Consider the following 27,183-nt stretch of genomic DNA (forward strand, 5'->3'; position numbering starts at 1 on the left):
GACAACCAATTGGTCTCAGATTTTGCATACGCCTTTAGTGGTACCAAGTAAAACTTTTGAAAGGGGGGGGGGGTATACACACATTCTACCCTTCATGGTATTCTAATGAAAGGCGTCATCGAAATAAATTGGTTTATACAAACTATAACATTCCCGCGCGCCTCTTTTTCGAGATCAGTGGATGACGAGTCCAGGGGAGCAATTAATCTTTCATGGTAAGTACTTTAATGAAAGGTCTCAATGAAAGGAATTAATTTATATCAACCATAGTCCTTCTCCTCGACTCCTTGCAGTTTTTGTTTTTGTATTATAAAATTCAATGGCATCACAGATTATTGAAAAAGATGGGGGTTTTATTTTTCCAATTTTCCGTCTTTATTATGCAAAAAATTGAAAACTAATACGGTTGATTGACGTAAAAAATTTGTTTCTACAAAAAACCTTAATACATTTTTGCTCTAAAACAATTTGGGGAGCCAATAATCGCATGTTATGAATTTTACTTTGAAATCGCTATGATGCCTTACGCAAGTCAGCACCCTGTATATCCATTGGTGATGTCAAAATTATAAGAGCGAATATTTCGAAAACGGTTTGTCGGAGGAAAGTACTCTCAAATGAATCGACTGGACGAGCCGTATCTATTGGTGAACTCGAAGTAAATACCTTACAACGAAGTGTCGGAAGAGGGTACTCATAAAAAGCAAGTGGAATGTCAGGACGAGACATATCTATTGGTGATGTCAAAGCTTTCAGTGCAAATATCGACAGAATGAGGAGGATTTTGAGTGTATGCCAGGCGGCTTTTAAATGTTTATGTGTAAAGAGCATCCTCCCCATTAATCATCTACCAAGAAAGTAAACATCGCTAGCATGCTACTACCTTATAACCCAACCATTTACTAAGCTATTTGGGTTAAAAAATGCGCTTTATCTCCACAAGAGTTGTGCACAATTTATCGCGCTCTTTTGAACTTTGAATTTTCTAGCCAGATCGGCACTGCTTCTAGATGCAAATTTCTCTCTCCAAAATAAAAATATTGCTTATCGTAACCTTATAAATTACATCCCATCCTACGAAAAACAGAGCTACACAAAAATGAAGTAGGCTGTAATTGGATAATTTTTATTGTTGTACCTTTATGACAAATACTCGTATATCAGAGCAAAAAATCCGACTTTAAAGTTGTTGATGGCCGTCTCGTTTTACACAAAACTCCTCCTTCGTACCCAAATTAAATTCTTCTTCTTTTATTTGACACGTTTACGCAATTATAAAAAAGCGACGCGTACATTGTACTTTTACTATTAGATTACTTGTAGTGGTGGCATTTAAAACATTACCTTGTTTTATTCATATTCAAATTTTGTAGTTGGACCGTACGGAAATCACAAGAGCGTGGCAAATTCTCAAAAGCGACAAGGGACAGGGAAAAAATCCTTTTCAAACTGTAGTTAAAGAAAAATGGATAGGGAGTTATAAACTGTTTTCGGTAGGTATCGAAATCCGACAAATGTAACTATAGCAAGGAGACGTTAAAAATTGACGTTAAACTAAGTAATTGCAATCATTACTGTTTATCGTCGAGTTGTAAACGATTCCGCGGAGATGGTACATTTCGCCGCGATTCCTATTAATAATGCCTCGAATTGTACCGACACGATTCTTAGGGCAAGTAATATTCCCAAGCGGTGAATAAAGTTTCGCCGAGACTAAAAAAAATCCTCCTCTCTTTCCTTGCAAGGAAAAACAACATTCAACGATCACGGCGTGTTGCCGTAATTTTTGTATCAATTAATTTTGCAGCGCGGCGAACATTTATAAATCCAACTTTCGCACCTTTCCTTCGTGCTGATTTATCGTGTTTCTTAAGTTTGTCGGATCAATAATGGCCGTCTGATAGAGAGAGCTTCTCTATTTTTCCTGTACGATAACATTAATTTCGTTTCGACTATCAATAATTTAGCATGGTAATGGAAAGCTTAATTAATCGAGCTCAACTCAAAGCACTTAATCACGAGTTGCTTAGTTATGGAGTGTTGGTAATTAGGATGTATGATTATATTACCTTCATTAAATGAAACTATAATAAATATTAGAGCTCGGCGATTGTAGCGTTATTTAATATTCGATTTAGGGTTTACGTTGCTATACTTTATAGCGGGATTAACGCATTAGTCTTCATAACAAACAACATTAAATAACAATGTGTTTACTTCCAGGATAGTAAGTACGTTACAATTTACTAAAGTCCAGGTGCGGTATGCTTTCAAATTCCTACCCGTAACTGAATACCTACAATGGAATCCTAACAATTTCGGCCATTGCATAACTTATCGACAGAGTCGAAATGCCGACCACGAATACAAGTTTCCAAAGCAGATTCGCCGAGGTGAATTGCATTCCTGTAATTAAATTGCAATAGGTAAAAGCTCAACGGGATGAAAAACGTTTTCTAAATAACGTACACTTTGTAATTCGATACTTCAAAGGGGCACATTAAAACTGGAAACGTCCATTGATAAGAACTGGTAGTCTAGTATAACATTTACTTTGGTAGTTTCAAAGGACGCCGCAGTTTTCAAAATCAAATGTTTACTTTTAATCTAATTCGATGACATTTCGCTATTTCGAATTGGGGCGTTACCATGCTCACACTCACGGTAAATACAGAGGTCCCCTCCATCAGTTTAAATGCGCATTTATTAGATCTTCAGACATAAGTGATAAATTGAGAAGAGCCGAGAAAAGCACAAAGAAATTTCAACTTTGGGGTTCCTTACGGAAATCAGTTTGGTAATGTCGAACTGGATTGTTTACATTTTCTAAACCGAATTTTAATTGTCACATGAAAACTGCGAAACGTTGGCCTATTTCACCTAATCTGTATGTTCAGGAGTTAACAAGGTTATCCATGCAATCCTACTCGACCTGTGACACACTGTATACGTTCATTCAACCTGCGACTCCCAGAGCGTTCTCAATTTTTTTGCACATAATGGAACCATAAAACATTTTCCACAATTGTCTCGATGATTTTTGCAAATCGACAGACATTTTTTTTTCAAAATCCGAAAAACTTTCATAGTCAACAAATGGAATAACTTCCGAAATGTAACTCGATAACAGGCGAATGGAAAGCTCTCGGAAAGACGAACATTAAAAAATACGTCCAAATCCGATGGACAGTTCAGGAGTTACGAGTTTCGTTAAAGGACAAAAGACAACGGTGTCACAGCGAATGGGCATGGGTGTATGTTACATGACCGCATGTAAAGAAAAATTGGGTGATAGAGGGGTCAGGACAAACACTTTTTCCAAATAAACGGAGGGTCCAACGTGTTTCATTTGGGAGCCACCTCCAAACAAGTGGTGAAATTTGGATTTTTTCGTTAATTTTTCTCTCAGCAAGCATGGACAAGATGAGTGCCACGCCTTTGAATAGGTTTTCGGGTATGCCCTATCCGATTTTAAATTTTTTTTTCAAAATTCCTGCCACGAAAGAGCGCACCCCTCCCTTAGGGGCGCGAAAAAAATTTTGATTTCGATGAAATTTTGTATGTGGGGGTTTTTGAACATGAAAATGACGAATCTGGAATTAGTTTTTGAAAATTCGAAAAAAAAAGTTCCACTGCAATTTTTGATCGGACAACGAAAATGGCGAGAATTCCACAAAATTTGTAGTCGAACAGTTTTTAAAAATAACTTTTTAAACAAAAGATACCAAATTTCGACGAATTCAGAATTTTTTTTCGAACCCCCAAGAAGGGGTGCGCCCTTTCGTGGTAGGAATTTGAAAATAGGGCATACCCATCTTTGTTAATCTTATGGTTGCTGAGAAAAAAATTAAAAAGAAATCCAAATTTCACCACTTCTTTGGGGGTGGCTCCCAAACGAAACACGTTGCGGAAGCGGAAGCAAATGTGTATGCATAACTGCATACAGAAACGAAAACAAGGGGAGGAACGAAGGCGAAAAAAGAAAAATTGCCCTTTGGAGAAACAGAGGTCAAAACGGGGACAGAAGCAGGGGAAATCGGACGGGCGTGACAGTGCCGGAAACAAAAACCAGCGGAGGCATGTGGGAAATCAAGGTGAAAACAGGACAGGAGACAAAACTGGAAGTAGCTGAGACAAGGTAACCCAGAAGGAAAATGTGAAACATATATAGACAATGGAGCGAAAGTAGAAACAGAACAGCCAACAGACTCGGAAACGGAAACAAAAATGGAACGGAGGATTGCCGGATGCGAAAATGAAAACGGAAACTGGGATAGAAGCGTAAACAATACAATAACAGAAAGAAAGTTCCATACTCTTATATTTGTAGAATGTAGGAAATAAGGTGGGAGAAAAAAAATAAAGAAAATGAAACAAGAAAACAAGGTTATAAGATGAAACCGTCGCACAGTTGATCCCAATCCCAAAAAGCTGACCAAATATGAAAATATTTAGCGATTTTTCTAAAACACTATATAATAGAGGTTTTGTTGATTAAGAATCTGATGTTGGATTTTCAAAAAACAAAATGGCGGATCCAAAATGGCGGATAAAATTAAGATAAATTGTTGTTTTCAAATGAAAGTTTATGTAGTGGGGTTTTTGGGTGCTTTGATTACGAATCTGATGTTAGGCTTCCGAGAAACAAAATGGCGGATCCAATATGGCGGACAAAAGTGACGAACATTTGTTTTTTTTAAATGAAAGTCGGTATGGTGGGGTTTTTGGGTAAGCCAATTAAGAATCTGATGTTAAATTTTTAAGAACCAAAACTGTGGATCCAATATGGCGAATAAAATTAAGAAAAATTGTTGTTTTCAAATGAAAGTTTATGTAGTGGGGTTTTTGGATGCTCTGATTACGAATCTGATGTTAGGCTTCCGAGAAACAAAATGGCGGATCCCTAGGCGGATCCAATATGGCGGACAAAAATGACAAAAAATTTTTTTTAATGAAAGTCTGTATAGTGGGGTTTTTAGGCACGCCAATTAAGAATCTGATGTTAAATTTTTAAGAAACAAAATGGCGGATCCAGTATGTTGATAAAAATTACGAAAAATTGTTGTGTTTAATTGAAAGGCGCTGAAGTGGGCGTCTGGGTGTTCTGATTAAGAATCTGATGTTATATTTTCTAAAAATAAAATATCAAGTTTAATAGTGCTAAAAATGGTAAAAAAAATGTTTTATTTAAATACATCTATATAGTCGGTGGGGCACGACTTATTCACTATCCGATGATTCACCATATTTACTTTCTTTAGCACTACGTATATCACACAATTTCCGGCAAATTCAAAAGCTGTAGCTGTTTCGGTTTATCGCTCGCGGAGGACACCTAACCAAAATCATAAACCTTCGCGGACATACATCCACCCATTCCCCAAAGAAACTTTCGCGGGCATACGTTTGGACAGGTATAAGATTTTTATTTATATAGATCATAACCATAATTTCATTATTTCAAATATCGACAAAATTTCACAATTAATTGCATAGATATACAATAATGTGCCGAAGGCAAATTAGCACCTATTATTTTAACATATATATTTTATTGACAGCATAAAGAATAGGACTAACTTATGTTTTTTACTGAATAAGATAGAATATGTTACTATTCCATTTTTGCCCACTTTTTTCGTTTTTTGGTAATGAGAAAGTTGGACTTAATGATACAGGGTGTTCACAAAAGACTAGTAAAGTTTCCAAATTTCAATGTCTGCCACAAAAATAGTTACACATTAATCAATTACATGTTTATAAACCGGTGTAGACCGTGATAATAAAACACAAATGATTGCCAGAAAGTAAGCAAGTGTCACATCACAAATAAATTACCTCTTTCGTAATAAACTAAGATTATTTAAAAAGACTAGTTCTTTTTCGAAATTCGCCTTTTCTTATTTTACTACGACATAGGGAGTACACTTGCAGCAAATTATACATTTATGGCACTTGTTTACTGTCTGGCATTCTTTGGTTTTTTTTATTATCACGGCCTACTCCTGTTTATAAAAAATGTAATTAATTATTGTGTAACTAGTTTTGTCAAAAATATTGAATAATCTAAAAAATATAGGGTTTTGGCACAGGGCACTCCTTATAAAAATTGAAGAGCACACAAAGGACTATCGAATAAAGAAATAAAATAGTGGTAATTCCATTTGACATTTATTTGTGAACACCCTTTATCACTAAATTCAACTTTCTGATTACCAAACATATTGATCAATGTATTTATTAACTTCAAAATCGCTACGATTTATCAAAATGGCTTACAGAGAAATCATTCGGAAAAAAATTAATAGTTTGGCAACATTGACAAAAAAACGAAATAGTGAATAGGTTTTCATGCAGAGGTTAAAAAATGACATCTAATCGGCTAAAAACATACAGACTGTTCCATCAAAAAAATCCGCTGTGTATTGATACCGTAAAAATGGGACACCCTGTACATTCAAAACAATTTCTGTAGATGCGCAACGATCTATTTTTGACATTTACAACACAAAGGATTTTTTGGTATTTTTTACCAGGTATAAGCCATTTTTTTCCAGGGAATTTCCGGCCTGGGGGACTATAATGATTTTCGGATTCAGCGCGTCTTTAAAAAAGTAGTAGCGCTTATATTTCACTTTGGCTGTTCGGTCTGTCGGTCGGCTGCAAAGGTTTTTTAAGTACAACTCTCGAAGGAATAATCGTAGAATGCATGCCAAATTTTGTTGAGATCATAATTTCCTCGTCCCCGTTTAAGAGTGCGAGGAAAATTTGCGACCGATTTATTTTGAAAAAAATCGTTAATCCCCTTGTAAGTAAAAGGCGAAGAGTGCACTTTCAAATTTGATTTTTCCATGTTAATAGGCCTTATGGACATTTTATGACTTAACGAGAATGCAAACATGAAATAATCTTTAATTTCTGATCGAATGACATGACGCCAATACCAAGTCTGTAAGTGGTGTAGTTCCGGAGCCTTTGTGACAGACAGACAGATAGGCAAACAGACAGACAGACAGGCAGACAGACATCAAGAGCGAAAAAGTGCACTTTTTATTTTTTTTGAAAGTGCACTAAAACATGTTTGGCACAATCCTGCGAAAAAAAGAAACAAAAAACTTGGGGGTTCGCGCAGATACTTTTAATTCAACAATTGCAGTGTCGTCTATGTATAAAACATCCGTGGCGCAATCGATTAGAATGAAGTTTTTGGGATATAATCCTCACTGTACCAAAGATAAAAGCAACACAAATATTACTACATGTAGTACATGTATTTGGTAATTATTCAAGACAGGGCTTAATAAAAGTTATGTTAAACACTGATGGTAATTAAGTAAAAGAATTCCATCAAATTAGTGTACATTAATGGTAATTAAACCGTCGGTCGTGGAGGATGACGTTTTATGCATTTATGCATAAATGAAAGTTACAGATTGTGACAGATCGTAACCGGCTGGAAATGTATTTTGGAGTTCTTCTTTGAGATTTGTTCTTTACGACTTTGTAATCAGTGTGTCAGCGCCGTTCTCCTGAAAGCCATTAATCGCTTCCATTTTAGAGGACGACACGACAAACGGAAACGAATTAGAAACATTGTATCTGTAGTTACTTTGCGTTATTACCGAACTGGATCAAGGTAAAGGTACCTACTTCGAAAGTTTCAAGGGATCGTCATTTGTGTAAATACATTGTTTTTCAACTGTCATTGCCGGGGAAGTTTTCTAATTCGAAACTAATTACGCGCACGTTTCGATGAAGTAGAATTCTTTGAAAAGTTAAGTACGGCAAATACAAAGATGAATAATTCAAAACTATTTACCTTCCGCAGCATGTCCTCCAGCGAGTCCATGTCGGAGCTTCCGTTGTTGTTGTTGCTCGGTTGAACCATGTGATTAACCCCTTAAATATTCACACGTACGTTTAATAAATAATAAAGTTTATGAGCACTGCCTGTACCGAACACAATTGTTTAATTTCGCTATCGTAAGTAGAGGGTGGATCTTCAACAAGAGAGCGTAGAGGTAGCCAAACTCGAAAAGTTTCGAATTTATGGGGGCATTACAACCAAGGCTCGCAAAGTTTTAGGCACGAAACCAGAAAATTTGAAAATCGAAAAGTAATAAGTGAAAGTTTAGGTGTATTCTTCAAGTGAGAAGGTCCCAGGAGTCCTCGTGTGAAGTTTTACGTGGTAAATATTGATCACATTTTACGGTCGACCCACATTCTGTCATCGCTTGGTTCGGTTTTCACAAAACGAGGGCTATTTTAGGCCTTCCACAATCTTTATCAATCATTAACTCGTGAAGTTTTCAATATTCGCGATTATTCTCGAAACGGTTTTAGTAAGTAATGCAAATTTGATAAATTACGGCAGGCCGGATTCTAACGGAACGCATCGAAAACCATAAGCGTAATTACTTTACCAAGTGTTCCCGGAAATTGTCTTTCGCCAAAATCAAATTATAAAACAAACGGGAAAGCAAGAAATTTTACATGTCAGTGCAAATTACCGGTCGACTAACAAACAACACACCGCCGAAGTCTGTTTGTAATTAACCCTGGAGACCACTAATTGATATGGCAAAACATAACAATTAGTCTAGCGTAATGATCTCGAACCGTTCCGGCTCTATGATTATCCAATGTTCGTGTAGGAAGTTAAAATCACAATCTTTAACTAAGGTGGCCGTTACCATCATCTGAACCAAAACGGATACAAAAAATCTCGTAACGACTCGAAAAAGATGAGGAGAAAGTCTCGCAATAAAATCGTGGAAATGGTAAAGGAATATCGCGACAAAGCTGCTGAAGCAAGAAAAAGCGTTCGCAACACGTTAAAAGCTCCGAGCTTACTGCTGACAGTAGCGTCGCGGTGCCGGGCGTTGAACATGCCATGCGCGTTTTGCAAAATCTAATCTATACGATCATATCATACCTGTACAGTACATTTATCAATTAGAAAAATCGACAATCCGCGCTTTCGATTCGAAATCTTACCGGAGGACGTTACCAATAAATCAAGTACCATCGCGATTGGGTGCCACACGTAGGATTGCGTGGTAAATGCACATTTTCAAACAAAACAGTGGCGTATCACCCGGTTACCCGTAATGAGAACATAAATTTTTTCCCAATCAGATCGAATAATTCCCAAATCTTTCCTAATCCGCCAACAAGAGATGGAAAATGAGTCATGAATCTATTATTCTCGCCTCTGGAATTAATTTGAATATAAAACAAAGAGCCATCTTTCCATTCGAATTACAAATAAAAATTGAATAAAACATGCATTTCGCAGAAACGCCGCTTTAAATAAATTCTCAAATACAAATAAAGCGAGTACCATAAAGTGTAAGCGTAGTTGCATGTTTTTAACTCGACTATTTGCAGAAATCGTTCAGTGCAACATGCACGACGGCCATAAAACTAGGTAATTTTGTGTCTCCGATTTCTAGTAAAATGCCTTTATTCCGAGTACTCGAGAGCAGCTTGACGCAATTTAGTATTAAACATGTCGAGGGGGTTTCGCCTTGATCACGAACCGAACTCAAATTTTACTTTAATAGTTTGACGAATTCGTAGGATGCATAAAAATTTCGCGATGCTCTTCAATGTATTTTACGGCGTAAAGTTAACGACGCTCACACGGAACAATGTAATTTTCATGGAACAATTGTAACAAGATTAATTTCACTAAACTCGGCAAGTGCGATTATGAACTTGCAGCTTAATATTCGGATTTTCGGTAGAATTTTCGCGGACAGTCTAATCTAATATTATCCCAATGTGATATACTTCAAAACTACCTAAATTAGAGGGCGAAAGAGAGATTCGCATTGCTTGGCTTAAAAGAAACACAATTTTACACAATGGGCCCATATGCACATGCAGACCTGGAAGCTCATAACGTTGTTAAATAAGTTACAATCCAGCCAGCTTTAATCTATTATAATTTATTGGTCTCCGCAAACCGCAACAAGTCTAAAGATTAAAAGCCTCCAAGAGATTTCGACAAACCTCCAGAGTTTTGAAAAGTCCCTTGGAAATTAGAATCTTTGCTTTCAAGAGCACGTAAAAGTCTTATTGGTAATTATTCAAAAGCATTTCCGAGTTTTTAATATTCTCTGCCGTTTTTAGCACCCTGTAACTGTTCGTGAAGAGCTTTTGTAAGTCCTTAAGAGTCTTTAACAACTTTTAATCACTTAGTATACGAATCTTGAAGAGTCTTTAAAATTATTTACGTGGTTAACGGGTCTCCAAAAGTTAGTGTTAAGCTTATTCAACAGTTTCAAGGGATTCCAAAAGCCTTCAAAGGTCTATACAAGGCTTTTAAAGACTAATTAAATGTTTTCGAAAGACTTCAAAAGACTCCAAGGATCTTATAGAGACTTTCGGCATGTTTAATTGAGTTTTGTAGCCTTTAACCATTTTTAACACACTTTAAGAGTCTATGATAGACTTGTGTTGATATGAAGAACCTTTGGAGCTTTTATAATAATAAAACCTGAAAATCGGTGATGTTATATGAGAATAAACTAAACAAATATACAAAAAGGAGCTCCTGGGCATGGCTATGTATGTGCAAAACCAAATTTTAAACCTGATGTTAGTTTTGCTTAAAAAAGTTGGCACTGCACATCCTGCACAAAACCAAATTTGAAAAATGGCGCTAGAGTTACTTTTATTCCAAGTGGCTATGTATCAAATTTCATTTGAACGCCTCCATAAATAAGACAGTTGGCACTGCGCATGCGCAAAACCAAATTTTGAAAATGGCGTTAAATTTTCTTTTATTCCAAGTGGCTATGTATCAAATTTCATATAAATCCTTCCCCAAATAAGAAAGTTGGCACTGCGCATGCGCAAAACCAAATTTTGAAACTGGTGTTAAATTTGCTTTTATTCCAAGTGGCTATATATCAAATTTCATTTAAATACCTTCATAAATAAGAAAGTTTGCAATCCGGTTTGTTAATGGTCGAGATGCGAAAAGGGCACTGTGAATGTTGATCGATTAGGCTCATTTTTTGGAATTTGCGTTTTATATGGCTAAAGCTATTACGCATATTGAATTTCATGCAATTCGGTTCATAACTCACGGAGATGTCAAAAGGGCCTTCCTTATTTTTTGTGCTACATTGCCAATTCACGAACTCCGATCTACAAATTTGATATAGAATCCACCTACAAAATTTCCTCCTAATCGAACCATTCGTTTATGAGTTATCGTGCTAACGGACGGACATACATCACAACATTATAAACTCGCTAGGAGCTCGTTAATAAATTGTGTTAAGACCACGCAAGTTCAGCGCGGTCGGGGTAAGCACCACGCCCATTAAACTATCTATTAGTACCCTACAAATAAACTCCAAGTAGGTACTCATTTTATAAACTGAGTTGACACCTCGGATGAGAAAACGTAAAATTGTTTTTCAAAATTTACGTGAAGAGCCTCCCGAAACACTTTTCTAGTCGTATATGCCCACGATACGACCATGACAGTAGGTACACGACCCAGATCACGCCACACTGTAACGAAAGCTACAAGCAACATATGCTGCAGTTCAGTCGTTCAACGGCAATGAACTAAACCAAGATAAAACCAAGACAATCATGTATACCATGGACAAGTGACAAAAGACGGATAACCCTGTAAAATTTCTAGGGGTGGAAATCGACGCACGTTTAACCTGTAGAGACCATGTAGAGCAACTGTGTATGAAACTATCACAAGCCAGATACCACAAAAGGGCTTCATCATGACAACTGATGAAACCCCGACAAAAAATGGCGCAACGTTGACATTTCGTTTAACGTTGACACAGTCCTATCCCGAAAGTCGCTCATAACTGAATAAAATGTGCTCATACGAACCCGTGCGACCCCAATAGAGTTTTCATGTCAAATTTTTTTTTATTGGTGCCCAAGATTTATTTCAGGTGTTAATCAAAATTTGTATAATAAATTCTTTGGAATTGTCGGAAGTTCTTCTCACAAATTTTAAGTCAATATTAGGATTTTTTTATAACAGATGCTGGATGTGTACGAGGAGAGATTATAAAATTCTAAATTTCAATTTTGTTTTGAGCTAGCTCGCACATTCCTCATTCCTAAATGCGGAACACAAGTTTTGGTTGAACAATGAAGATTTCTTAAACATTTTACGTGAAACTGTCTATTTAGACTCAAATAACACACACAAGTCACAAGTCGTAAATTATCTTATTCACATCAGACTACCCAAAAAATTAGCCAAAAATGAAAAATGTGTGCCTATCTTGGGATTGCCGACACCCAAACAGCTAGACGCATGGTTCTTAAAAGAATTCTTGATTTATTAACAAACACGCTTGTCGAAATACCCGCGAAAAATAAATTAGATTTTTTTATTCCAAGGACTATTCCTGTTTTTTGCACGCCTCTGTACTCTTAGTAAGTCAAACTTGTAATTTCTAATAGATATAACGTACATACCTTATACTTGCCATTACGAAAGCAATTACTGTGACATACCTGCAACAGAAAAGAAAGTATTAGTAATCAACAAATTACTATTAATTTTTGCTAAAGCTATATAACGTCTAACGTGTGGCCTCCGATTACGAAAAATGTTTTGTCGAGTTGAAAAAGCAAGCCGTAGTAGTGCACATTAGGGCCTTTTGTTATGGTTCTCTTCTTATTAAAAGTCAACAGTTTCTACCGTCCGAACAGCCATCGAAAATTTCTCATCTTATTCATCCACCCAGTTTTATTAGTCATCTAATTGTGTTAAAGTGAAGTTCAGAATATCGCAAACTTTTTACGATTTGGATTTAAACGTTTTAGAGAAGTTGTAAGGATTTGTTCTTTTATACACGCGTCGTTATATACCTCAATTGTGCAATTGTACGAGTTTTTCCCGAGAAACATCGGACTATGGCACTCATCTCATTATTTAAACCGAGGGAGTAAAAAATTTCAGATTTCAAAGAAAGACCTATATGGAACTCGCATAAACTTTCCAAAACATATTGAGTAGGTATAAAATTTTGAGTAATTTTGGTTACAAATTATTTACGCTGGAAACCAATTCATTTATCTCCAAGCCATTTCTCTCTCTCACTTTAAAAATACTAAAAAAAATTGTAAGTTATTTGACAAGCTTAGCACTTATAATGTTCGATTAAGCTAAAAGGCTGAGAAAAATTGGCACAACTTCCGATTAATTTTCAATTTTGAATTAAATTAATCCACATCAATTAGAGCACAAAATTTTTAACATTTCATTTTATTGTTGTTGCAAAAGTAATTAATTTTTTCCACGTTGTCGTTAAAAGCCTTAGAAACAATGAAAAATAGTCCTACTAAGTAGGGGACTATGCTCGGTTCCTCCAAACGTTAATTAATAATGATTTATGAACGATAAAGGTTAATTCGGCGTCCAAATGGCTTTCGGGTTTACGGTAAAATCGTAATTTAAGTATTTACTCTAAAATCTGAAAACATTACCTCATTATACTTAAAATCAAATTATGATCTGCTAATCGAAAATTGATGCAATCATAGCAATTTGGTGCCGATAATCACCTCCATTGCACGTTCGGTGATGGGATTACAAATAATTGTTGAAGATAGCTTTCAATAAAGTACAGACGTAATAAATCATTTACGGGTAACAATAGGTGATCTTGCTTGCATATAATTACGTGCTGTAATTTCCCGCTAAATCATCGCGCATCCTTTGTGCGTAACTGAATTAATAATCTTTGCATTTCTCTGCAACGAAACTACCCTCCTATTGTATTGCAAATTCGCTAAAATCAAATCCATTACTCATTTTTCACATAATAGACAACTTGCTGGAAATCTCCATTATCGTGAACGTTGTTTACACTCGCGTGCTCAAAGCGGGTATGATAAAACTCTTATTCGCGATTAATTAATTAAAATAAAAGGCGCGTCAATAAAACACTCCAAACTGTGCACAGATTCGGTTAGTTGACCGCTCTTAATCTAACAAAAATAAGAACTCTCGTTTTTCATTCGGTGACGTATGTGCAGAGTTGCGCTTTTCTCGAACATAATAAATTTTATTTGGTTGTTTTCAATTTCTCTAACCCTTGTCAAGTCGAGACTGCGGGATTTATTTGCGCGTAGGAATGTCGATTAATTTTTTCTATCATTCTGACAGCAAGTCCGCACCTATTAAGAACAATTCCCTCTTTACACCTTTTTCGAAGAAAAAAACAAAAGAAAAATATCTGTCTCTCAAGTTGATTTGATTTTTTTTTCCAGATTCAAACACAATAACATTGCCGTTTTTTCGATGTACAACAATCAACTATAAACGGGTCAGTCATTTACGGTCAAACCGTCATTAGTATTGAAAAAGAACGCGAGGAACACAGATCTGGGATTTAGAGTCGACACCACATAAATTCAAGGGTGAATCCGCGGAGCGGTAAACAACAATGTTGGTCACCGGAAAAGCCAATGAAAGAAGAGTGCGTTTTGTCTAAAGTACTGGAGTTATAATTAGCACATCTAATGTTTTTTTCTTTTGTAGAAGCGCGGAGATTAATCTATTTTTGAAGAAATAACAATTCCATCCAGTATCCTTCTTCTATTTAAAAAAAACAGAGACCATTACCACCAAGGAAGAAGGATATCAGGGAGCAGCTCATCACAGCTGCAATTTAAGTTTGCGGAATTTGCATGTTTACAATGACCTAATAGTGCTGTACGATATTGATACGATCACCTTGGGTGCGGGAAAATCTAATAAAATCGTTTCTTATTTTGCATGACTCGGTTTATCAATTGGTATTGAAACAATGCTACATTTACCGGAAAAAGAAAGTTAGATACCACGACCATCAAACAGAAGCATAGCGTGGAGATCTCCATCACAATTGCAGTTTAAAATACAAGGCTGCCATCTTCACAATAATCTAAATAAATTGAGACACAAAGGACGAATAGCCCTAACCACGGCTGCAGCTGCTCACGGAGAGACTAGGCTCTCTGGTGGTCGAGGAAGCTTTCGGCTAAAAAGAAGGGGAGAAATACGAAACACTAATTAGGAGGATCATAACATTATATTTAATTTCGCCTGGGACTTAAAATAAAATATAAAACAAAATTGTGACTCAAATAAGTAATAAAGGCAAACTGTTTGCGTTGGCGTTGGTTTTTTTTTGAGGAAAAAAATAATCTAGGGGAGGAAAAAGGGATGGGGGCTAGGCATAACGGTTAACAATCAACGATTGAAAATCTATAATTACCAGACTGCTGAATATACTTTAGCTGCTTGTTACGAGATCTCACATTACAAAATGGCAGTAATTATAATGATTAGTATTGTGGTGTTACCTTTCTTTATTTTGATTGTATTTTTTTTTATATATATGGGGAATGATTTGGGGCGAAACAATAAGGGAAATACAAACAATTTGTTTAGTAACAGTACCAATACTTGCTGTTTATATTGCTGGGTCCTCAGGCGATGTTAAGGGTAACGTTATAGAGTAGGGGACGGTCGGGAACAAGGAGAAAATAGGGTGAAGAATAGAGGAACAAAACTTAAGCGGTAGGGGAAGTACAGAATAGGAAAAGGAACAATTAAATAGGGAAACTGAAACGATGGGTAAACGGCGTCTTCTTATCTTCGGAGCCGGCTGATGGTGGTCGTCCAGGGACTGCTTACATTGAAAATTGTAGGTAGACACCAGTGCAGTAAAAAAAAGAAGGCTCTAAAAGGGGAACGAAAAATAACAACACCCAAAACGACAAGCAAACAAAAAAAAATACTTACAAGGTGTTGGAGGCCTTAAAGAAGAGTCATCCGGTGTGCGGCGAACTACAGGAATTTAATGACAATACAAAAAAATATACAGGATGTACGAAAAAAATAATCACAAGGGGGTACTTACAGACGATGAAACGGAAGCGCACACCGAAGGATTGTAATAATAATCGTGGAACAATTAAACTGCGTAATTTGAGAAATCGATAAATCCCCAAAATATGGGCGGCTCGCAATAATAAAACTTATTGGAGCTTCTGGTGATCTCAAAAAAAGAGGCTGAATCCCAATTAGGCTTAGATCAAAAATTATAAAACTTTTCTGCACCCCATGCACGCACAACAGAACGATAATTATTGGAATGGCCCCGGAAATAATGAAAAAGAAGACGAGCACGCAATCAAGGACGAAAGTTGGGGAAAAATCAAAAAGTAACGAACACTAAGCGGAAAAAACAAAAAGGCGGAAAAATAAACGTAAGGCGGGAAAAATTAATACAGCAAACAAACGATAGAGGACGCTACAGAGAAAGTCAAAGAAGCGACACAGAACGTAGAAAGCAGGGTGAAAGATAAATGAGCATAAAATCATAGGGAAAAGATTAAAGAATCAAAAGAAATAGGAAGAAGGTAAAAACGGCATTATAAGGATATAATATAATCCCAAAAGAAATAAAAGGAATACTAGAGAATGGTACGCCACTGGTATACAACCACCAACAAAACCCAAAAGAAAATCCCTAATTCTAAAATTACATATGAACCCTAACCTAAATTAAAACCAAAATAAAACTTCTAAAGGGGCTTCAAAGGCGACAAAACTAAATAAAACCTAAAAGAGAAAAAGGAACGTAACAAATTACAAGGCTGCCATGTTCACCAAATCTAAGCGTGCAGTTTATTAGGCGTCCTTGTACAATAACGTACTTAAGTTACCTGAAGTGGCAACAACATACTACTTTGACCGGAATGTCGCTTAAGACGGAAGGTCATGGCTAACCCACCATGACCAATCGACTGTGGCGGCAGATTGACCAGCTGAAGGTAGACCGTTCTCGAATGACCTACTCCAAAGCGAAACCAGGCCTGTTTTCTCCTACCCTTTAGCAGCTATATCCGTTAGCAGTTGGGCTCAGTGGGGTGGGTGGGAAGCTAGAGAGACGAATTTACACTCTTTCGATATGGAGACTGATCAAAATAATAAACCAGATGGATTATCCCAGGTTGAGGGGCAACCTATATTACAGGTCACCGGAGAAAGAACGTCAGGCCGGCCGGGCCGGTCCAAATGAGTCAAACTGCTGCAACAGTCAGCTCCAAACCATCCATCTCTCGTGACCCAGAAGCAAGTTTCTAGAGCTAACTCCGGTCAGGTGGGCAAGAGGGTTGACGAAGAGAAAGAGGCATAGGTCGGATGACTCAACACTGCCAAGCGCCGACAAAGAAAGGGCAGACCACAGCCCCAACCAAAGACGGGAGTCAGTAAGGCTGGAGCACCGCGCAGTAGCTACAAGGAAGCTGTCGAAAGGCAACTGAAAGTAGTGATTATAGATACCAATAACCTTCTTGGTAGGCTAACAGCTAACCAGGTGGATATGGTACAAAATCCCTTGGCCAAAGTTCTTGGTAAACACTGTTCGCCCTAAAATGTGCTAATACACTAGCACCCACGTTCAGGTGATGGAGGTACTCGGGCGAGATCCCAAGAATATCGTGCGAGAACAACCATTTCCTTGAGTGGTTGAAGGACGTCGTAGGCAAAAGGTTGTGCAGGAAGACTGCCTTCTTAGGTTCCGCAAGGCTGTCATCTGGGTCTCGAGGGAACCTGACAACCTGGTGACGCGACGCTTAAGCGGCGTTTGAACGTACGGAATTCCTGGGCAAAGCTGGCAGCTGGTGTTTCTTCCACACAACCGTGAAGGATCAACCTCAAGAGAGGCATTGAGGAAAAGTCCAGTTATGGGTGTTCCTCTATAAAGGTGAGGGTTAGTAACCCTGCCTAACCTGAGGTGGAGAGCACGTCAGAACAATCACCGCAACCACACCAGCAACTGCTACAGGGGCAATTACAAGAAGCGACGGAAGCGTTACCGCCCAGGCTGACAAGGTAACTTGTGATCAGTGCTTGCTCCAGCGTTCGAAACGTACCCGGATCGATCTCGAAATGGGATGAGTTTGCGAATATTAAGGCGCAGCTGAGGTATGATTCTAGCAACACCGGATATACAAGTATGAAACAGAATTTTATACAAATAAACGTGCAACACTGTGGGGCGGCGCTGTTACTTTAAGCAGGACATTGCCCTGGGTTGTCAAATCAAGGTTTTCTGGTCTCGTAGGCACAAAAGGGACCATTTTCTTTGATTAACGGCAAGGCAAACCTATAGTTCGTTTCACCAATAATTTAACATTTCTCATTAGGTCGTTAAGTAGCTGGAATTCCTACTGCGACATTTAAAACAATAGGATAATAATAATAACTAAAAGTCAGCGGTTCTCAATAAAATTTTAATGTTTCAAACGCCAACTTGTAGTGCTCGTATAAATCGGCCCATTTCCTTAATAATCGATATATTTAAAATGTAGTTCCTTAAGGAATGCGTCGATAGGACTTTAACGACAATAATCGTGTTGATACCATATTAATGTATTAATAAATTAAATAGGTAGACACATTCCAAGTAGGTTCCCCAATTACAATTTGGCGTTTGAAACATTAAAATTTTATTGAGAACCGCTGACTTTTAGTTATTATTATTATCCTATTGTTTTAAATGTCGCAGTAGGAATTCCCGCTACTTAACGACCTAATGAGAAATGTTAAATTATTGGTGAAACGAACTATAGAGCATGTGTTTATAGTATGCCACCTTAAAGCTCTTTTGCTGTCACACTTATTTGGTCGTGATATCATTCCAATCCAATCAGAGGCAGACATACAGGGTAAACCTTAAGTAGTAATAGCATCAGGAGATCTCCTGGGACATTCTCCTCCCACTAATGAGTTGTTGTGTAGTCATTTGAAGAGGCCTGGTGTTGTAGGGTGCTCGAAAAGCAGAGAACTCTGGCAAGCTGTATAATAAGGCAAAGAAGAGCAAAGCTATAGCCGACAATGAGGCATATAAGACTATATAAGAAGAATATTAGGAAGAGTCACAGAGAGGCATGGACAAGTACTTGCAGCTCTATAAAATCCACCTCCTCTACATCTCGCCTAAATAAAACTAACAAAACGTAATCCAGCTAGAGAGACAGTCGAGGTACTAAGGCGCCATACCCCAACTGGTTACAGGTAAACTCCTTTATTCACACGGCGGCGAATGACTGAGCGGCTGCCAGTCAGATGGTGGATGTAGCGAAGGTGACCGGGGTAGCGAAATCGTTCACATTATACAGATCACCAGAATTGAACGGCATAATACCAACCCTCCTCCAATGGGAGGGACAAGAAAAGTATTTACTCCAAAGAACCGAACACCCTTGAGCTCGCATGTTCAAATGGTATGCTGGAACGGGAGGTAATGAGAAAGCAGATCAGTTAGCCTGACTGGCCTCAAATCAGGGGTTTTATGGTCCATCCGGTTCTTCCACTAACCGTTGCAAATGTACACTTAATAACTCAAGACACCCAAATCCAGATGGAACATGATGTTAGATTGTCGCCGTGCAAGAAAAGCTTTCAAAGGACCATCTCGTAGCCTGGCGTGTTTTCGCACAGGGCCATTAAGAATATGGGCATACGTTCTGGGCACTGCAAACTGAACAAGGACATGCACCGCCTGGGTTTAGTAGAATCAGAGGATGTTAGACAGACAAGGAGACCGCACACCACACACCACATACTTTGTGAGAGCCGCCTACCCTTCCAGCGTCCTTAGGTTCATCTCACGTGTGGGATGGCTGGAGTGACGTTGAGTAGTCGAAGGGCTGCAGTCAGAGAGGTGGTACAAAGAGTTCGAATTTGAGATCCAGGTACGCGTGGACCCTGTCCACCCTCCTATCGTAATCCAGAATCCAGGTACGACAACGCTGGATACACGAACTTATAATTAAATGATCGCGGAAAGCGAAATCGAAGTTACAGACCATTACCATCAGACGGAAGTATACCGTGAATCCGTCCATGGTAATTGCAATTTAAATTTAGGATATTTATTGTTCACGATATTTTAAATACGTGTGGTTCGCAACGCAACTACTACCTATTTAGGATTTTTAATTACATATTCAATTTTACCTCGTAAAGGAAATAATTTTTCATAAACGTACGACAGTAAAGAGCCCCTCTAGAAAGGTTAACAGCCTAGTTTTCACTCATATGCCACAATGATTGAAACAAGCACACTCTTTCACGGGATACCGCAATTTGTTTGCGCTTAATTAAAGTTGCGCATATAAAAAAAGCTTCCACGCCGTAAAGCCTAATCTTTTGTTTCGCGCTGAAAACTTTTAGTAATTTTTATCTTTGAGCGGTAGTTTGTTTTAAGTTTAATCTGAAAATTGTTTGCCTGTATACTTTGAAAATGAATACCTCCTCTCCCTTACCTGTTGTCCGCTAAATTAAAATCTTCCTTTGTTCCGCAAATAGCAAAGTTTCGTTGAAACTTTGAAGACGTCTTTATTTGTTTTCTCATTGAAAAGGTTTCAGGATAGGCATTAAAATTTAATTTAGCGTTTATCCCCCTACTGGGCGAAATAAAATATTAAGATAACGATTGTGAAATATTGAAGCTTAGAGTGTAATTTTTTGATCGTTTTTCAATTTTCAGCGCTTGTTTACGTGTTGCCGTGTTTTATGGCAATCGATGAAAACCGATATCTTTACAGTGAAGTGTATGTGGTTTTGTGATTTGTTGGAAAAATAGAGAAAAACGGCTTACGTCGGTCGCTTCGTTTTGCAGTACAGACTGCAGATAGTTTGTGGTCACAACGTTTTGTTGCAGTTTTATTCAATAATTTAGTGTTCTTCCCCATTTAGGTGTTTCTTTCCAAACCTCCCAATTTAACCGCGCGCCACTCAACCGAAAACCTAAATTTAATTACTTTTAAGGGATACAGCGAAAGCAAATCAATTTGCAAATTGATTCCGAGAAAATTCGCATTTGAGAGGGCTCGTAAACTTTCGTTATGTCTCATATTATTATATCTGCCATCTTTCACAAACGACATTTTGATTCATTTTTTTACAACCACAAGGTTATTATTCCTTTGACTTGGTATTTTCAGAGGGTTTCTGGCAATGGCGACGAAATAAAAAGAGCGTCCACATAAAAGTGGACATTTCGGCTAATTGACACGCTTTGTGACAATGATCAACTACTCACTTAAATAAACGATCTCGGCGATCGTTAATAAATTGTATGCCATTCCTTTACAAGTCGTTTCAAGTATTTCATTTTTTACATAACCGAATAGTCAACAATGATCCGAAAGATGAAAGTTCCCTTATTCAAATTTTGAACCTCCATTCTAAATTATAGATTTCAACAGTTGAATCTGGTGCTTTAAATATGAATTCATCGGAAATTATTCTTACCTCACCAAATTCTCCTCAAGTTCCCACCCTTTTTCTCAGTTTCTCTAAATAAGTAGCTCCCAACTTCGAATTCTTCTTCAGGTTCCCCTAACTTCCCAGGAAATTTACCCCAAGGTCCAATCAAGTTTTTCTAACATTGTTTAGCTCAAGTTCTGCTCAAATTCACCTCGAGTTCGTCCTTATACTCGTATACTTCAATCCCTATTAGGTTCTTCTCAAATTTTCTTCAAATCTTTTAAGCTTCTCTAAAGTTCCTTTTAAGCGTTCGCCACGTTGCAATACGGTTAGCTTTTTTTACACTAGAGGAAATTATGCTAACGAAGCACCCGTTCTGCACCATGAAATCTACCAACCTCAACCAAGCGCTTCATTACTAGATACTTCTGGACAGGTTTATTTATCTTCCAGGGGTTGGCCATAGAGTGAAGAATGAATTGCTTAATTGGTTGTGTTGTATTTCACTCGGTAAGAGTAAAAACAAGACAGCGCATAAATAACTCAGTTTTGTCCCCGTTCCCGTGAGGATATTAGCAGCATCCGAAAGCTCTCGTCATTTGGACGATGGGGGAAAATGTATATTTTATGATTTCAGTTCCATTTATTCATTAGTCGCCGATTTTAGTTTGCAATGCTAAGTGAAAACCAAGATAAAATGTACAAAGACACCAAAAAGTGCCAGAAACAATGGTTATCACCCGACTTCTGAATTTAGAAATTTTAACCGAGCCAAATGCAAAAGTATAATAACAGGTAGCTAATTACGGGTGTTGCAATAAACGACGGCTGAGTGGAGTGTGCTTGGTGTCATTTGAAGCGCGCTGATTTACCTTAATGTTTGAGTAGAGTCCCACGTTTTTATCACGTTGGAAAACCGAGATATTAATTAAACAAAGTTTTAATTTTGGAGTTTGTCGCGTTGGCTGGAAAATCTAGGTTTCCCTTCCCGAAATTTCTGATTCTGATTATCTTTTGTGCATCTTCTGCGTTATTGATTTGGTTGTCGTAGTGATACGAGAAAAAGTCGATTTTTAATCATTTTTGATCTGTAGAATCAAAAGTCGACGTAACCCCCATACCCTCGAAGGGATGAAAAATGGAGCTTTTCGTACAGTTTATGCTCTCCCCCTCCAATTTTGGTACTTTTGAGGTGTGCCTCTCACAAATTAATAGAATTCTTACAAAGAATGTTTCCACCATTAAAAGGTATGACAACAAGGACTTAACTTCCTCCATTAAATTTAATACAAATAATTCACTTTCTCAAAAATAGTCGGCACTTCGCTAAAGTGTTGAAATTGTTTACTCGAGAGGGTCGGTTGGATGGGATGTATAGGGAAAATTCGTCAATACAATTTGGAATGGGGTGGACATCCTGGCAAGATGCAGAACAGAAAAGATGGTGACTGTGAAGATCGACGAAACAACCCCCTTGTTGGTTGTGGTGACCGGCGGGGAGAGGAGAAACCAACCGACGTGGACCGGGGAGTAGGGGGAGTGACGTACTAACAGCGATGCAATGTCTTAATTGTTACGTGATATCAGGGAATAAATAAAAGGTGTTGAATTACAAATTCGAGGGCCTAGTTGTGGACTATTAGGATGCACAACTGGCGACGATGTAAATATATGTGCACTTAAGTGTAGTTTTGTGTTTTGTAAGAACACCTATCAGTATTGGGTACGTGACGTTACTAAGCCTTCCAGCTACAATCATGAAATTAATAAAAATGATCAAAGGGTACCTTAATTAAGCGTTTTCAACAAAAAAAATTGCGGGAGGATCACATTCTTAATTAAAAATTAATTCGGTCATTCTTAAGTGGATGAAATTGAAAGTTTTAATCGTTTCAGAAGTGACAACTAATTTTTGTAAAAGGTTATGTTAATTTCTTCGTCTATTAAATTGAAATATGCTGATTTAACGTGTATATGAGTCGGATTCATGTAATAAAAAGTAGTATAATAGGTATAATATACAAAACAATCTTAGGTGTAGTTCGACTTATACACAAAATAAGCGACACTTCTGTGTTACATGTAAATACTGTTTAATAAACCCACTTTTGGAAGCGGCTTAGGAACGAAGAACGTCATAGAGAGGGTTACATTTTGCATCTGGAAAGGATCGCCTTTTCCGTATCGAACATCGAGAGGGGAAACCCGGGGCACCTTTTGCATGTTCTTGCCGATGGTTTCGTATCGACCGCCGATAAACTTCGAACACATTTTTCGTATCAGCCGGTGACTTGCATCGACCGCCTTATCACTCGAAAGGGGAAGGGGCGTCTCTCTCATCTTCTATAGACTACTTTTATTACTGTTAATACGTTACGCCCAGCCTATTTCAATTTAGTAGACGAAGAAGTTACAAAAATTCGCTGTTGCTTCTGATTTTTCAGTCTCACTAAGAATGACGATACACATAAGTAATATAACCTCAAATTTTAACGAAATAAAGTTAACTTTAATTAAGATTGTGGAAGATTTCGGACTGTTCCCTCCCTCCATTATTTATTTCGCGACTTTGGCATTTACTTGCGGATGTGTTTAGTGCAGAAAGCGCTGTAATAACAAACAAGGTACGAAGAATCGCATATGACTTTCAGTTGGCGAATCTTTTCCACTCAGCTCGCATTCGGAAACCAGACTTTTAATCCGGCTAATATGCAATAGCACTGATCCTTGAACTCGTAGAAATCGATTTGCGAAAGTTGTATGTTTGTATCAATGTCCTTGTTGTCATTATAAACCGTTATTCAAAACCCTAAAATTGTTTGCAATGATTGCAAGAGAAATTTTTATGGAGAAATGGATGTTTGAAGTGTCTTAAAAACTACCGAAGTAAAGCGTAAACCTAGATGCCGTTAAAACTACTGTCCCACTTGCAGAAATGTAACACTTCATCTTTGTTATATGCCCGTCAATAAAGGTCTGTGGATATCTGTTACAATTTGGAATGCATACTTTTTTGGAAATGAATTTTGTTTAGTCTTTAAAATACAGATGAGCTACGTTAACTATAGAAAAGGTTCTGCATATACCGTTTTGATTAGAAAACTGATTTGTTGGGAACCATTTTCAGAACTTGTAAAAATTTTCGGGTTTAATTTTATACAAATCCGGACGTCTTGAAATACATAAACGATCGAACTACTGATCAAGCAGTCGGTAACTTAATTGAAAATCTATAATGATAAAAGATAACTGATAGAGACAGAAAGATATTATTTAATTAGAAATCGGATGGTGATTCCTGTACCATTTCTTCAGAAATTTTTGGGTTCAGTGATTGCGGTTTTAAACAAATCGATCAGCCCTCTTCCCTCGTAGAGTCCAACTAAGTGACTATTATCTGGGGGGACGTCATTTAAGAACCGAAGAAGAGGCGAAAGCTACAGATTGGGCACATTTTAATTATGATTGGAGAGTAATGGATTTTACCCAATGCACATTGGATTAATCAAGTGGCCAGTTATTGAATTCCTGAATAAATCTTCATAAAATGTAACAAAGAAAGAATTTAGCACATTCAACATGAAATGTACCTACAAATTATTCATTTTGTTTGGCACCCCGAAATGAATAATAAATCCTTCTGGAGCAATTAGGCTTTGAATCGCAATTGTATGCAACAAACATAGTGAATATGGATTACTGCATTACAATTGCATGTCATCGGAGCAATTATTTTTCCAATTAGGCACTCAAAATTACTTTTCCAAAGCATCGTTTTCTTCTATTTATAAATGTGTCGTTATCACGAATGCTTATTTCATATTCTTTATGTCTCCCTCAATCATCTGAAAATGATAGACGTGGGAGGGTGGGCAGAATACAAAGAATAAATTGACAATAAAAAATAGAAGTACGTATATTAATTAAATCGTAACTGTCGATTAACACGACAGAGGACGTGCTGAGTAGTGACGACCACGTGTGAAGTTATTGAAAGCAGATGATGAGTTTTTCTTTACGTGTCAATAGGCACACATTACTGAACACATGAATTCTTTTAACGCTCCGGTTGCCATCTATGTCAATTTTAAATCCGCACAGAGTTTTCCGGGAGGAAGGAATTAAGATTGGCCGCAACAGAGTTTTCCCAAAATATTTCCCACCGAGTGAAAAAATAAATATTGTAAGGGTACATGACTTGATTTCCTCCATTTCCTTTCTCCCCCACAGAAGTGGTCAGACCAACCGTCTATATAGCATTAAAAGCTCTAATGGAAGTGCATTTCCTTTTTGAGCCGTTATTTCTTTGACGCCCGAAATTACGCCCGCACGCACCGAAAAAGAGGATCCCTTTTGAAACTAAATAATGCGCGTCCAGTAAAAGTTTTAAAAACTAAATAAGATTAATTTGACGCGATATACGAAACTAACCTCCGAAATCTGCTAAAGGCACGCGAAACCGTAATCTCATAACTTCAATACCGTGTTACGTGACAAGAAAAACGAGAAATGTGCCTTCCCTTATAGAATTATTTTCAGATTTTTAGTCACACGCCCTCTCAATTTAGAAAATGATTGTATTTATTTAAAGGAATATGTTGCTGCGTCCACCCTGATTTTTCTATTGTTGCCAGTTTCCCGGTCTCTATTCGTTTATTCATCGATTTTTACAATCTCTACTTTTAACGTTGCGATTTACAAAAGAAAGCACTCCCGGCGATACGACGACGAATGCGAAAAGCCGCAGTGGTTGAATAATTAAAAAATTTGAAATGAAAATTCGATTACCTTCCGACATTCGAAATACCTACAAATCGCGAAGTAAAAAATCTGAACATTGAAAGACTCCATGGTTTATGACCATACTATAACAGGATCTAAGACTATTAACGATAAACTGTATTTATAATAGAAAGATTTATAACAATTTAATATTTATCACTTACTTGCACTTTGCAACACGAGCGCGTATATCGGTATTTATCACTTCGACATGGATGTTAAGACTAAGACTAAACAATTCAATTCGCTTATCGTATATAGCACACATCCAAGAAGATGGCATATCAGTCCCACAATTCCAAAGAACTGACATTACAATGATTATTTAAACGCCTACCATAGCCTTGTGTACCGACAGAGAATTTGGCATGAGAACTCTTATCTAGATCGTAATTTGGGCTTGATTAAACAAAAATCTAATCATTAACAGGCGAAACAAATTTATTCAACATAAATTAATCAATAATATCGCTGACATAAATAATGAGGGTCAAGACCGGCAGACAAATACCACGCACAAGCACAAAGAAATCTTAATTACCTTAAAGTGTTCATAATCCTTAAAATTCTATTGCGATTCTCTCAAATGCACAAACACCAACTAATAATACTTCCGAAACTTCACTTCTTTGTTTGCACTGGGATCTTGATTTAAGTAACCCTAGTTTGTTGTAATTACATATGTAATATTGGCTCTTTGATGGTGGAAAAACTCCATTTAAGGGTTACTGGGAAACTAAGATGATACCTGAATATATATTTTTGAATTACCATGTATATAACAATTTGCAATACCAAACGCTGTAGTGAATAGGTATATTTTTCATTTGTAATTTAAATTTACACCAACTTAGGCGTGCGATTTGGTTTCGCAGGTAAAATGGCGTGTCTTTTTTGCGGCCTCTAATTAATTAATATTTGGTGCCAAACGTGCTAATATTGTTCTACAAGTGCTTTTCCACACACAGCAACAATTGACCATGGAGTAGAAACAACGCCAATCTAGCAGATTAGAAGAGGCATTTACGTTGATCTACTTCCACTTCATGTACGAGGAGGATCTCCATTACATGGGAAGGGATTGTTGATATTATTGATGGAGCAATTAACATTCAGATCGGACA

General features: G+C 37.4%; 1 protein-coding gene across 1 annotated transcript in view; it reads right to left on the reverse strand.

Annotated features, from left to right (window-relative positions):
* LOC116169720 (uncharacterized protein CG43867-like) overlaps positions 1 to 8,837 on the reverse strand; it is a 125,910-nt gene extending 117,073 nt beyond the window's left edge. Inside the window, exon 1 of the mRNA XM_031485875.1 lies at positions 7,820 to 8,837. Coding sequence (XP_031341735.1) covers positions 7,820 to 7,888 — 69 coding nt within the window. The 5' untranslated portion in view covers positions 7,889 to 8,837. The remainder of the gene's footprint in view (positions 1 to 7,819) is intronic.
* Between the last annotated feature and the right edge of the window lie 18,346 nt (positions 8,838 to 27,183).

This window comes from Photinus pyralis, unplaced genomic scaffold, assembly GCF_008802855.1.
Source record: "Photinus pyralis isolate 1611_PpyrPB1 unplaced genomic scaffold, Ppyr1.3 Ppyr1.4_LG4, whole genome shotgun sequence".
NCBI lineage: Eukaryota > Metazoa > Arthropoda > Insecta > Coleoptera > Lampyridae > Photinus > Photinus pyralis.